This window comes from Lycium ferocissimum, chromosome 8 (assembly GCF_029784015.1).
Source record: "Lycium ferocissimum isolate CSIRO_LF1 chromosome 8, AGI_CSIRO_Lferr_CH_V1, whole genome shotgun sequence".
In the NCBI taxonomy this organism is placed as follows: domain Eukaryota; kingdom Viridiplantae; phylum Streptophyta; class Magnoliopsida; order Solanales; family Solanaceae; genus Lycium; species Lycium ferocissimum.
The window spans coordinates 23,259,320-23,274,181 of NC_081349.1; the positions used below are offsets into that span (position 1 = coordinate 23,259,320).

At 34.3% G+C, this 14,862-nt stretch overlaps 1 protein-coding gene across 2 annotated transcripts; it reads right to left on the minus strand.

Annotated features, from left to right (window-relative positions):
- Positions 1 to 7,496: 7,496 nt before the first annotated feature.
- On the minus strand, positions 7,497 to 12,913 carry LOC132067603 (uncharacterized). Of its 2 annotated transcripts, XM_059460879.1 has the most exons (4): positions 12,259 to 12,913; positions 11,329 to 11,662; positions 7,803 to 7,831; positions 7,497 to 7,674 (listed from the first exon to the last, which is right to left on the minus strand). In XM_059460879.1, the coding sequence occupies exons 1-2, from the start codon at positions 12,844 to 12,846 to the stop codon at positions 11,345 to 11,347; spliced, it is 906 nt and encodes a 301-aa protein (XP_059316862.1). In that variant the 5' UTR covers positions 12,847 to 12,913; the 3' UTR covers positions 7,497 to 7,674; positions 7,803 to 7,831; positions 11,329 to 11,344. The 2 variants fall into 2 exon arrangements, with proteins under 2 accessions (XP_059316862.1, XP_059316861.1); XM_059460878.1 differs by having other exon boundaries at positions 7,497 to 7,831.
- Between the last annotated feature and the right edge of the window lie 1,949 nt (positions 12,914 to 14,862).

Below are 14,862 nucleotides of genomic sequence, written 5' to 3' on the forward strand. Positions count from 1 at the left end.
TTTATAATTAGATTACTCTAAGAACAGGTGAAAAACTTACGGCTACAAAAAAAAAAAAAAATTTACTTTCCAAATAATGAAAGTACATATAAATTGGAGGGTAGGAAGTGCAACATCCCGTTCATATTATATGTCATTTAAAACTTTTGGATATCCTTAAAAAGAACATCCAATAACCTTAATTAAATGAGTATTCGTTACACAATCATTTTATAAATTATCAAATATTTTGAAATGAATTTAATTTATCAAAACAATTAATACTTTAAAAGGAGTTGTATTTTAAATTGATTGTTGATCAATGTCCCATATTCTTGAAATTTACACATTTTTTTGCACGGATTGCCCTTCTTTTGGGGTGGTCTTTAATTTTTGTCCCTCAAATTGATGGTCTTTAATATTTGCCCTTCGCTTAACACCCAGAGATCCTGCGTTCGAACCCAGGCTCAATAAAACAAATAATCACAGGGCATAAGTTGGATTCGCAAGATATAAGTTGGACCCTAACTTATGCCTTAAGGCAAAGGTCTGCCTTAAGGCCTAACTTTTGCCCAAAGTTAGACCTCAAGCTAGAGGTTTGCAAAATTCCAGTAAATTTTTTTTTCCCTTAAGCCAGAGTTTGAAACAGGCATAAGTTGGGGTTATGCCTTGCGATTTTTTTTTTTTAATTTTTGACTGAGCGGGAGTTCAAACCCGAAATCTATGAACTTTTAGCGAAGGGACAAAAATTAAAGACCACCCTAGCGAAGGACAATCCTACAAATTGCCCAAATTTACATAACATGGGTGCCCCCCTCCCCCAACCCGGAGTGGGGTAGAAGTGAGGACAGATCAATAACATTTATAATTTCCAAAATTGTAGAAAATAAGAATAAAAATTCATAGGGAACAGTACCCACATGGTGGAATGGTTTTCAATACTTGATGAAATGGGGAAACAGAATAGATTATAACGACAAGATTTAATTGTTTTTGACCAAAATTCATAGTTGACCCGTATTTGATTTTCGAGAAGGAAATTATGTTCACTTATAATCTAAATATAATTAAATAATTAAATCTACATTTCATGTATTTTATTTGCAATTTTGCATCATGTACTACAACATATGTAGGAATTTGTATGCACTAGGTAAACTACTGGCCATATACAAGCCATATTTTAGCATTTAGTGGCAACCATACTGTTATTATCATGATATAGCTATATCTTCTAGCTTTAGTTTTGTCTCCTTGTAATAATGTAAATATTCTTTTATATTATTATTGTATAGGAATTGTAATTTTTGGCAAAACAAGCATGACCAATGGGATTTTTTTTTTCTAGTTTTCCGCCCCCTAGTTATACATGTTTTGAGGTCTCGATTAATTTAATCACATCGTATAGGGTTTATTAAAGGAAAACACTTCTTGCCAAAATTTGCACATGATCAAGTTGCATATGCATGAATAGAACAAGGGGTGAAAGGCATCTAATTAAGTTAAGCTGAATATTCTTTACTCATTCCGGTTTTAGTCTACTCATTTTAATCACTTTTGAAAAGAAAGCAATAAAGAATACAAAGTACCAACAGTAAGTACTAATATATACTCCCTCTGTTTCAATTTGTTTGAACCTATTTCCTTTTTAGTCCGTGCCAAAATGAATGACCTCTTTCCTAATTTGGAAACAAATTCACTTTATGAATGATTTACAGCCACACAAATTTTCAAAGCTTATTTTGAACCACAAGTTTCAAAAGTCTTTTCTCTTTCTTAAATGTCGTGCCCAGTCAAATGGGTTCATATAAATTAAAACGGAGGGAGTACGATTTAGACACTAAGACAATAATTGTTGGATTAATCCCTAAGGCAAATAAAAGTTGTTAGCTTTAATAACTAATCCATCAACATTATGGCCTTTTAATTTCTTGAATACTGATCACAAATGATTGGCCAAAATAAACAGGTTGTCTTTTTTTTTTTTTTTTTTTTTTTCGGGTCAACTAATGAACTAGGCTAGTGCAATAAGCACCCTTATTCAAGTAGGAGTAATAATCACAAATCAATAGTAAGTAATAATCATATTAATCTTCATCCATTTGTCGGATCTACCAAATTAAATAATAATATATTTTTTTCAGACTGACAACTCCTCCATCACCATATGTTGTTGAGATTTTGACCAAATATCTTGTCCACTTATTTTCAAAAAATTCTTTAAAGAGAATATCAAATTTGAGATCCAAATCAAATATGGACCAGATTTAGAACAACTAAAAGATTGAATCCCCCATCCCATATAATCCTTTCCAATTGACAATCTTGAACCATTCAAGTGCTTTTCTTTTTGTGTGTGTGGTGTAGGAAAGTACTATCGAAGTTTCTCAATTTTCCCTACAAGTGAGATGGAACGAGCGGATTAAATCATGAAATTGACAAGAATGATATTAATAATTTGGATATAATCTTTCGAATAATTAATATTTCAAAATGAGTCAAAAATACTAACTTGAAAAGAAAGAGCTTATTTTGTATTCTTTAATGATAGGTTAAGCTAACTTAATAAGAAAAAGAAAGGTTACAAAGATGGAAGAAAAACAAAACTTTCTGGTCGAGTGAGTCTATTGCTTCTATTCATTCTTTTCAAGTGTCTCACCCTATACATGAAGATCAAACAAAAATAAATGTAAAATTTTGACATATATATTCCGTGTTCCTCCTCTTACACGTCTCAGAAATTGACCGAAGTTATGAGGTAAAATATTCAAAGAAAAAGAAATTTATCATGTGTACTATTTTTTTCGACATTTTCCGTATCAATATCTAACTAGTAAACGTGCACCTAAAGAGATGCAAAAAAGGGAGACAAAATCTATTAGAAATGATCCACAAGCTATAGTTTCAACAAAAAACGAAGAGGAAATAAAGTGTCAATAGAGGTGAATTCGTAATTTGAATTTTATGAGTTCGAGTTCAGAATTCTATCATAAGTTATTTGATTTATTAAGTTCGAAATCTATTTTTATATGAATTTAATGAATTATCTAACTCATATACAAAATCTGAAACCATAACTGTTGAGTTTGGACGAAACCGTAACTAATGCACTAGGTCCGTCCCCGAGTGTCGAGGTTCTTCTTTGCTTCAGCTTTTTAGTGTCAAACTCAAATGAAAATTGTGACACTAACATTAGAGTGTTATTTGGAACTATTGATTTGTGAATACGAATGTGACACTATTCCTTCTGTGCCCACATTCCACTGAACCCCACACACATACACCACAAAGACACACATGCAGAGACAACAAGTAAAACATTACAGCCAAATTATGACAAAGATAGTGGTGTCTTCTCAGACAATATTGTTGGTCCTTTAGTTCATAAGGCAAACATACCTACGTGGTTTTATACTAATTGATTTTCATGAGCGAAATGCAGATAATCAGATGCAAATTTAGGGCGAGTTTTGGAGATTCTAACTGAATGGACGCTTTGGAGCAATGTTGTAACGGTAACGTTATTTCCGTGTGACCTAAACGTTGCGGGTTTGAGCCGTGGAATCAGCCGACTTATGCTTTTTTTAGAGGATCGCCTACATAATACTTTTTGGAAGTCGCCTTTCCTAACCCTCGCGTGAACGCTAGATTCTTTAGGCATCGAGCTGCCTTTTTTTTTTTTTTTCCTCGTAAATTCAACTGGATGCATCACTTTGGTTTGGTTTAAATTATTTATTTATACATATACAAATTTGCTCATGTACTATTTGAAATTGCACAATTTTGTCATCAGATATAATTTTGATCCATTCATACCTTTGATTTTAGCAAATCGTCTCGTATTTGACCTTGCCATCAATGAAGTTCCAACGTGAAATGGATGGACCTCACATTTCCGAGTTCTTTGATAAAAAAAGGTCCACATTTATCCCTCAATTTCTGATTATGATTTGAAATTACCCTCAAAATGGAGCTCCATTAGAAGTCAACAACAACAAACGAGATTGCTTCCTAATAGCGGTAGGTAATATCAGACAAACAACGGGAGGTTGAAAACAAAATGAGTGGATGGTTGAGAAGACCAAGCTACACAAAGTATTAGTAATTGTGGTTATTTAATTTATCCAAGAGGATATTTGTGTACGGGATCTAGTAGAAATTTTGGGTCTTTTTTATCTACGAATCAGGTATTTTTTAAATACAAAAGGGGTCATATCTTCTCATGACGGATTGGTGAATTATTGGGCTGAGCTAAATTTGAACCAGCTAAAAGTTCAATAGAGGAAAAAATTGCTCGAATACGGATAGTACATAAATAACAAAAACATACCCAGTGAAATCCCAGAAAGTGGGGTCTGGGTAGGGTAGAGTGTACCCAGACCTTACCCCTACCTTGATAGAGAGGTTGTTCTTGTAGACCCTCGGCATAATGACGGATAGCACATAAATAAATTTAATATTTTTTCTTATAAAAAAATTAATCTCGTTGTAAACTAGTTAAACTTTGAATTCTGAATTCACCTCACAAACAGCTAATACATTTGTATAAAAAGGCTAACTAAGAGGAAAAAAGGTCTGTTTTCTGATATCCAACCAATGACAAAAGCTCTGGTCTAATAGACAAAAACAAGATTTCATTAAAACTAAAAAAAAGTAGAAGACAGGAAAGAGCAGAGACTTCACTTGTTGTCTCAAATTTATATGGTCAGATTCCATTTCTCTCAACATTATTCACCTAATCTAATTGCATGATTCCGACAGCCAGATCAATGTCGCATTTCGAGGTACTATTTTTATTAATTTGTTATCTTTTTTCCCACTGTTGCTTAAAAAAGAATGAAATTACAAAGAAGTGGTCCAAAATTCAAATTACAAAGAAGCGGTCCAAAATTCCTACATTTTTGTAATTAAACCAATTGAGTCTCACATTAACTACTAGAAAAAGATGGTATAGGATTTCTAGAATGAATGGACCACTCTCAACTCTCAAATCCAACCTCATAAATCAGTCTTTTAGATTGGACTCTCCTATTCAACCTATAACAATTATTAACATAGTGTGGTCTACCATGACTTAAAGTTGTGGCCTATTTCGAGCTTAAGAGTGTTGAAAGTAGTAGCCTAGATTCAAGAAGGAAGTCAGTCGTGAACAACTTGGTCGTTGATGCTTAAACAAGACAAGTATAACGAACCAAATTGAGTCTCAACATGGATTTCGTGACAATTGGTGAGAGGTTTATAGATTGAATGGGCTCTCCTACTAACTAAGATAGTTTTTGGATTGGGCTATCTATTTCAGTTTTTGAAGTTTGACTCTCCGATTCAACGTATAGTAATTATATTCCACCGTGACTTGGAATTGTGGACTATCTTGAGCGTAGAATGTCAAGAATAGTTGCCTAGATCCATGAGGAAAGCCAGCCATGAACAACGAGGTTGTTGGTCCTCAAGTAGGAGAATTGTATTTGTACCGAACCAATTGTGTCCAACATGGATTTTGTGAAGAGTTGGTAAGAATTTTATAAATTGAATGCGCTCTCCTACTTAATAAGCTAGTCGCCGCGTTGTGCTCTTCTGTTCAGTCTACAACACTAGGTTTAGTGTTAAAAGTACTATGATGTGTTAAGAGACACCATATAAACATGAAGATAGGTAATGGTACCCTACTTGTATCCTATGAATGTTCTATCAAAGTGTGTTTAGTTAGTGTTGATATATACCAGGGGACTTGCTATGGACAAAAATGTTTTTTGGACCACAAGAACTTGAAAATAGGAGAAAGTCTATATTATTGCGCCGCCCCCCCCCCCCCCCCCACCCACAATTGTAATCCTGTCTTTTTTTCAATTAGGTTTTTACATTGTAGTTGACTCCAGTATCATTTCAAAAGAAAATTCAGTAGGCTAAAGGCTAAATATAGTATTAATGAGAAGGTCAAAGAAAAGGGGATCAATTTTAACTTCACTATAGGTACATAAATGTATATAAAAAAAAAAAAAAAAACTTGGGGAAAAATGTATCTAGAAATTTATCTTTTTATTAAAGATCTGATTCTAAAAGATACTGAAGCATAATTCAAAGATTCCAAATCAAGATGGTTATTAAAGTTCATCAACCGTATATTGAATATTAGGGGTGTCAAATTTGGCCCAAAAGGTGATTTTCGCTAACCCGCCCAAAATTTTATGGGTTGACAAGATAATTTCGCGTTCTGGTTTTTTAGCCCAACCCAACATAGCCCACTTTAAGTGATCTTCAACTTAGCCCAATTTTAGCCTCTTTTTAAGATTTACTTAAATTTGAGTTTATTGCTTGAGTTTACTCTACTTTTTATTATGTATACACTTTTTTTGTATCATGTATCTTATAAGTTTGTAGTGTGTTTGATATGAAGGGAAATATTTTTCACAAAAAATGTTTTGCTTGAAAATATTTATCACGAAAAAAGTTTTCCTCAAAAATATTTTCAAAAAATCCGCGAAAATATTTTTCTTGAAAAATGTATTTCTAGAAAATATTTTCCATGAAAATGTTTTCTAAAGAATAGACCCTTCAAAAAAATTGGGTCAAGTTGGGCGGGTCATGACCCAACCCATTTCAACCCATTTAATTTAAAGTAACTTTTGATCAATGTCAATCCATTTATCACTCGCCCCATTTTGATTGGGCCAATCTGTTCCAACCGCCCATTTGACACCCCTATTGAATATCCACTTGCATAGGAATTGATTTAATCAAACTTATTAAGGATGTGTATGAGGAGAACTTGCTCTTTCTGTATATTATTGTGCCATGAATATGTCCCTAGACATGTCCCACGGGCATTGGCTTTTCTTTCTTTCTTATAACTGAGAAATCCTCGAGGGCCATGGTGCACAATGCGAAACTCCATAGGTAATGGGAACTGCCTATAATCTTCTCCACTTAAATACCGGATACTTAACTGCAATAAAATTCAAACTTGTGACGTGCAAACAATTGAAAAGGAAAACAGAACACTGGATTCAATTAATCTGAGAAGAATTAGAAAGGAAGATAGACCTTCTTTCTTCAGAAGTGTTTAAAATACGCACTAATTTTATTTTGATGGTAGTGTCTGGGTCTGGGCAAGCTTCTACTACATCTCATGCCAAACTTGTATCCCCTTTCTCAATACAAGCTAAACGTAATTAACACTAAACTAATGCAGTAACGTAGCTAATGAATTAAAGTAATAACTAATCCATCAGTTTAGTAGATTAGCTGGAAGTTCACCAAGTTTTCCCACTCTTCTTTTCTATATATGCAATATGATCCCACAATGAACCTCCCTTCGCAAATCCTCCAGTCTTTGATTTCAATTCCTCCTTGTTCAATCTATTCTCAAATGACTCTTGGCACAGTCAAATATTTATATTTAGCGAATTTATTAATACAACCAAAAGCTACTGAAGTGACGCGAACCCACATGTTACATGCTAAATCCGCCTTTGTTGATATGCAAAATGAAGCAGCCTATGACGATAAGTCCTTCGATACAAGATTGAAGAGTTTAGCATATATAGGATTAAAAGGCAGGAGTCAAAACTTCCTCCTCCTACTGAATTACACTGCCTTTGACATTTCATACAACATTTTGTCCAAATAAAATACAATCTAACTGAAAGTATTGGGCCAGTACAAAAGAAGCTGCTTATACTCCCATCAGCCTGAACTCTGCAAAAACAAAACCGAATTGAGGGTGCCATAAATCTGCTTTGGGCAGCCTTCTTGGCGAGCTTAGCTCGTTTTTAGATTGCTATACTTCTTGATTCAGAAATGGCAGCCAAGAATGATGGACTAACCTAACTGGTATGCCACTCCTCCCTGTAAGCTGATCAACGAAAGATAATTGATTAGAAAAAGAGCAAATATGTGAAGTCAATAAATTTAGCAAGACAAAGCAAATACTTTTAGCAATGTAGGAACTAGGTACAGAATCTGCAGGAATTGCAATCGCAAAGGAGTCCAGTTTCTGATGATAAGAACTAAGAATAGTTTCTCAATAACCACAGATGTTGTGAGGCTGAAAGGATGCTGCCATGTAGAAGTTATAGGCTATGTTGCTCGGACTCTAAAGAAATGCTGCCGCACTCATGTCGAATCTTCAAAAAATGCACCACTTTTGGAGGATCCGACACGCACCCGGTGGCATTTTTGAAGAGTCCGAGCAACATAGGCTATAGTAGCTCCCTGGCTTCAATCACATTCTTGACCATCATCACCTGAAAAGCTTCTTAACTATCAGCTACTGTTAAAAAACTAAGAGCTGCTGGAACAGAATTACATTCCATGCTTCCAAATGCTTGATAAAAGAACAGAAACAGTAATGGCCATGGTCCATACATTGCTTTACTGAAGAGGCTTTTCAGAACACTAAAGAGAATTACTCCGAAAAATAGGTGGAAAGAAGATTTAATTTTGCGAGAGAAAGAAGATGAACGAACCATACCAATCTAAGTGAAGGCAAATTCAAGAAAAGATTGCGTGCAGTTTCTATCTCATAACCCTAGACAAAGCACAAAGAGTTCAAACCAGCTATGTTGCTCGGACTCTTCAAAAATGTCAACAGGTGAATGTCGGATTATCCAAAAGTAGCGTATTTTTGGAGAATCCAACAGGGGTGCGGCATCGAAAGTGAAAAGTCCGCGCAACTTAGCTGAAACCAGCATGCCAGTTTTCAGCACAAACAGTGTCTGCTCTAATGAGTTTAATATGAGACATGGGCCATAAGCCCACAAGATATTAACAGTACTCTTAACTGACCCAGCTTTAGTAGGAAGTCTGTTAACAATTCCAAGTGAAACAAATGCTATAGAGAGGCAAAGGAAGTTTCTAACCAACAGTCTAAACTTCTAAATCTGACAGCTAAGGATTCTGGATGCTGGAGTAAATATCTTTAAACTCTCACTGGAGAGTGGAATCAATTAGGCTCACAAAACCCAAGTAACGGGCGCAATTATATCATTATCCATAGCAAAATGTGAACTGGGAATGGTAAGGGTCTCAGGAGTCAGGAGCAATATTTCAAAGGAAAATGGACGAAATGGATCATTTCAGTTGTAAATGGAATAGAGTTACCCAAGACTTCAATTGTTTTTTCATCACCCCTTTTCCATTTAAGACACTCACAGAGACCTTCTTTACCAACTAAGATGCCTTTCCAGGTCCAAGACTCTGCTTTTGACAGAGAGACTAAGAAAGGGCTTAGTTTTATGATATTTTCCATTTACTGCTAGAAAGAGATCCATCTCCAGGCCAGATACTCCAACTTAACTTTTCTAAGAGAAGTAATGTTCAAGAGACAATTTTCTTCAATTACACCCCCTCCCCGAGTTGGTTCACAGCTCAAGAAGAAGATTTTCTGTGGGGGTCTCTAGATAAGAATAATTGAATGATCATATCAGCTTTGTGGTGAACATAGCTCAGAAGCATATGAATCGAGATGGTAAACGAGAGTGGAATAATATACCCAATGAGAGCAAGTTTATTTTCTTCGACTCCTTCAACCAAGATAGGCTCCCCTTATACAATAGTACTTCACTATGGGCCCTAGAAAGGGCATCTCAGCAAAGAATGAACAAGCATGGGGATAGAGGACCCCTTGCAAAGACCACATAAAGATTTAAGGAGTTTAACAGGTGAATCATTTAAAAGAATAGATGGAGATGAAGTTGTGGTACATGATAAGCCTGACTGATACAGGAGAAAAGCCCTTATTGAGAAGGATCCTCTGTACGAAGTCCTCGATAATTCTATCAAAGGGCTTTGCTCATATCAATTCTTAAAGAAACAAGGGATGATGAAGAAGAAGAAGAAGAATCCCTAGTGGCTCCAGTGTTTTCGATAATTCCTGAGCAAGAACCGTCTTGGATAATCCAGCCCAGACCAAGACATTTTGAGAGCAGAAACCACGGTCGAAATCACTGACTTAAGGCTTAAGAATTTCAGTTAATACTATAAAAAAAGATTTTATAAATCACATAAAAAACATTCATAGCCCTTTTTTTAATAAGGGGAAAAACATTAATAGGTCTAATTCAGCCGATGAGCACAATTGCAACAAAATAAGAGCAAAGTATGTGAGGGTAACGCTGAAAGGATATGGCAGGCAAGATCTGTTGTGCTAACTTAGCTGTGATCTAGTTTTCTTCAAACAGGATATCCTAAGGAAAATGAAACTATCCTGTTTATTAAGCTCGGATTACGCATAAGATGTACATTACCTCACAAGTCATATCACATGTTGATGTAACATGAAGTCATTTCTTCATGTTTTCTTACGCTTTGCGTGCTGGCAAGCTACTTGTACAAGTGATTTGCATTATCTATGTTGTATATTTTGCACTACAGCAACAACAAACTCAGTGTGACCCCACAAGTGGGGTCTGAGGAGGGTAGGATGTACGCAGACCTTACCTCTACCTTTGTGATTTTGCACTATGATCTATAATATGTAAAAGATGGATAACATGCCTTTAATTCTCCAACTGTCTGGTACGCCACCAAAAAAGGGTAAACTTCTAAGGGAATCTCCCTTTCCTCTGATACTGGTGTTGAGCATGCTTTGGTTATTATTGGGGGTGCAATACTATCACCTCCCACTCTGGAGGTGGTTTAGGTACTATTTTCTAAATCATAAACCAACTAATATTAACACCCTGTGGATGGGCCTGTAGACCCAGCTTCTTTCTATATTTGGATTAGACTGGTGGTTGTTTTCTTTTCATCTCTCATTGTATTATTACGTCGTGTTATCCCATCGAGCAACGTGCATAATTCCTTTGCTCTGACACTCTTTCTAAATTTTTTCATAATACAGATATAGGAATCTATCCAGCCTAGGAGATTCGATAATGCATACACAGTAACAAACACTCGCACAAGCATCTCAAAGGACAAAACAGAATGCAGATAATTAATATAGTGTTCACAAGATGTTATATATTGAGCAATGCATCTTTTTACATTTCACCATCTCCCCCTTTAATTGTTTTGCTTAAGCTCTTAACATATCCATGTTTGGTTGTTAACAGGTCAGGAAGAGAGTCATTCATGTATTAGAACTAGCATAGTTAATACCACATTTCGTAGCTTTTTCACTGTTTTTTATAAAATTCAGCACACCAAGTATGGTGTTTGGTTATCATTTTACGATCTCACATAAATAAAACATGCATACATTATGAGTCAATTTATGCATTATTTTATGTGGGGTAGAAGATAGAATAACTAATTTAGTACATGAATAACTAAATCCCATTCTTGTATCGCTAATACGTACATAACTCTAACCAGCAACCAACGAGAGTTAAGGGGAGAATGATTTACCTAATGCATGAACAAATCAAGCCTGAGTTCCAGTCATAGCCTTCATCTGTATAATATTTGAGTCTGTATTTGGCAAAGCCTCATAAGAGCCAAATCTCCTAATGCCAACAGTTTTAGCAACGGCAGCATAAGTAACAACAACGATGAGCAACACAAACATCACATGAACTACAAAAGCCAAATCGAGTATAGCAACAGCCCTAAGCTTAGAGTCCTCCAAATCACACTTAGTTGAACCTTCTACACCAGTAACAACATCCAACAACTTATGACAACCATCAGGTATAAACGCGTCAACGTAAAGCGAAAGTCCAGTTTGGAGAACCCATAGTCCCTGTTGAAGGAAGATATTTTATGCAAAATTCATGAATATCTCTGAATGCCCTCTACAATCCTCGCGATATGAAAATAGCTAGCAACATGACTATTTATAACAGTACAAAACCTACTTTAACTTAACACAAAAAAACGTATTCTTATATAAATTTGACTATAAATCCTAGCTAGACATGAATAGACTCATTTGGCCATCAGAATTATTCATTTTTTTTTTCACTTTATTTGAAAATAATTTGGAGAACAACTAAAGCCTTATTTTCACTTTCAGTACATTCAAACAACCAAATATTCTTTAGAACTCCGTCTTCAACTCCAACTTCAAAAATTCCAAATAAAGTGAAAAGAAGTTTATATGGCCAAACGCATACTTAAAATACCAAGTCCTAACCAATTTTGATTTCCTACACCTTTGAATTACTACGGAAATTTTCAAAAATATACTACAATTTTTGAAAATATTTACACCGCGTAATGTATCAACCTTGTATAATAGTGGATAAAAGATGTTTATACACAAATATGAGCTAAATCATGTAACAAACATGGCGTAAATATTTTCAAAAAATAGACAGAGCGTAACTTTCCCCACACCTGTAAACAAATAGAACCAGCAAGCGCAACATCGGCAAGGAAAACCCTAGGTTGAAAAGCGATCACAACGCAAAGCAACGCAGAGATCGCAGAAATTCTCGCAGAAACCGAATCACATTTCGCTTGCAGATCGGAAGTCTGAACAGAAGCACTCGATTCCGAAACCGAATACTGAAGCCAAAAAAGCGCACCAGCAATCGCAAAAAACAGATCAGACGGTACGGGAAGAACATTACTCGATTCCGAGACAACAATGAACAAAACAAGTATAAGAAACGCGAAAACAACAGCAGCAGATTGTAGAGAAGTGAATTTGTGGACAGGTGTATGGCCTTTTAAGAGAGGATCAGCATCGAAAGATACGAGTGATTGGTGGATTAAGGAAATCAATAGGCATACAAGGAGGATGTAAAGAGGTAGACGGCGGAGATGTGGTTGAGATGTGAAGGAAAGAGGGTGGTAGGGTTTGGCGGTGTAGTCGCCGCCGACGGTGGATTTAAGGCGGTTTCTGGTGGTGCAGATGAGATGGTAAAGTCCTAGAGATAACAGTGAAGATGATGACAACATGTGATACATTAGAGTCGCCATTGCATTTCTTTTTCAGACACAGGCAGCGTATCAAGGGTAATACTGCTCCCTCTGTCCAAGAGTACTTAATTTTTTCATATCCTTTTAAATATTTTAAATTATTAATTATGAAATACTTATATTGTTTGACATTTTTTATTTTTTGATAGTTCTTATTTTTTATGTATTTTAATTATTAATTATGATAATTTATAGTATTTTTTATGTATTTTTTAAATATGTAAATTTTATTTCAAAAAATTTAAAGATTTTATGTTTAAATATACTGTCAAATTAAGAAATTTGACTAAAAGTGTTAAGCAAATTGAGACAAAGAGAGTAATTTTTTTTTCTTTTCACTCCCTTTGTCAACACTTTTTCCTTTTCCATATTCAAACTTTATAAATTAGGAGCAATATTTTTTTATCATACTAATATGTAAAGAATTCTAGAGTTATAATATTTTTGTGCTTTCTATTATGTGTTATTTTTTGTACTTTAATTATCGTATTAATTTGTGGTAGTTATTGCTTCTTCTTTTTTTTTTTTTCTCATACTACCCCGTCATGTTCTTTTTATAGTGTCTCATGGCTTATTCACTCTCATTATTTATTTATTTTTATACTGCTTTGAATTCTTTTTTTGTGTCTTTGAGGTTTACTGTAAACGTTCTCTCTACCTACCTTGAGTTAACCCTGAGTACACTCTAACTCCCAGACCCCACTTTGTGAGATTTGACTGGGTATGTTGTTGTTGAGTTGATCTGATTTAATTTAACCTAAATATTAGTTTAAATTGGTTCTCGTGAAACGAAAAGTTCAACGTAAATTGAAACGGAAGGAATAATAAAATAAGTCCTTTTCTAATCGAACGTTTTGTCTACTCCTATTGGTCAAAGTTAAAATATTGTTCAATCAAAGTATTGCAATATACACAACTCTCTTTGGACTCGAGAGTTAGTTCTCAAAGGAGATAAACAGATTGTAACTATAGAGCTAAACAAAATTTGTCCTTGCTAATCTATCAGTAGTACTAATGCATCACCTTTTAGGAAGGGTATGAATTAGGACCTCTTCATGTGGTAGCAATACAACTGACACTAAATTGGTTATCTGTTAAAGCTATCTGGTTGACTATTCCATTTACAATTCTTTGTCTTATAATAAGGAGCTCAATAACAATCTCCTTAGGGCCTGTTTGGAAAGCCACCCAGGTAATTGGAATTGGGTGTAATTACACAGTTTGGCCTGTTTGTTTGACCAAGTAATTACACAGTTAGGTGAAAATTGGGTGTAATTGATAGGGTGTAATTACACTCTCCAATTCTCAAGGAGGGGCTGAGAATTGGATGTAATTACATCCTGTAATTACAGGGTTACTTTTTAGTTTGTTTATTTTTTTTACTTTAATTTCTTTTCATTTTGAATTTATTTATAATTTCTATTATTTTAATTTTTTTGATTTTTAATATTTTTTTATTTCTATTATTTTAATTTCTTTTTTATTTTTATTTTTTAAAATGTATTTTTCTTTTTATATTATTTATTTTTCATTTTCTTTCTTCTCCTTCCCAACCTTTACTTCTTGTGGTTCCATGTAATTGCTCGTATTTTTTTATTTTTTTTATTTAGCATAACGTGTTATTATTCTAATATTTAAAACTACACCTCTTAATATTGGAAAGAATGAGTGATTAACAAACTTGACATATAATGAGTGACGTTATAAAAGTAGAATTTCATTGTGAATGAGGTTATAGACTTATATTTTTCCTTTCTTTTGAATTATTTACTTAAGTTACGTTGAACTTACTTATACAATGTTAGAATTTGACATAAGAGTATTTATGTTAAACTTTTTCTTTTGGATTTTGAATTTAGGTTATATTTCCAATTTTAAATTATTTGCTTTCACATTACATGTTGTTTATTTTTCACTTACATTTGATGAATTTTTTTGTGTCAAACATTAAATAATGTTATGGCATTATATTTTTTAATATTATTTTTTTGTCAAACATCCAATCCATGACGTTCT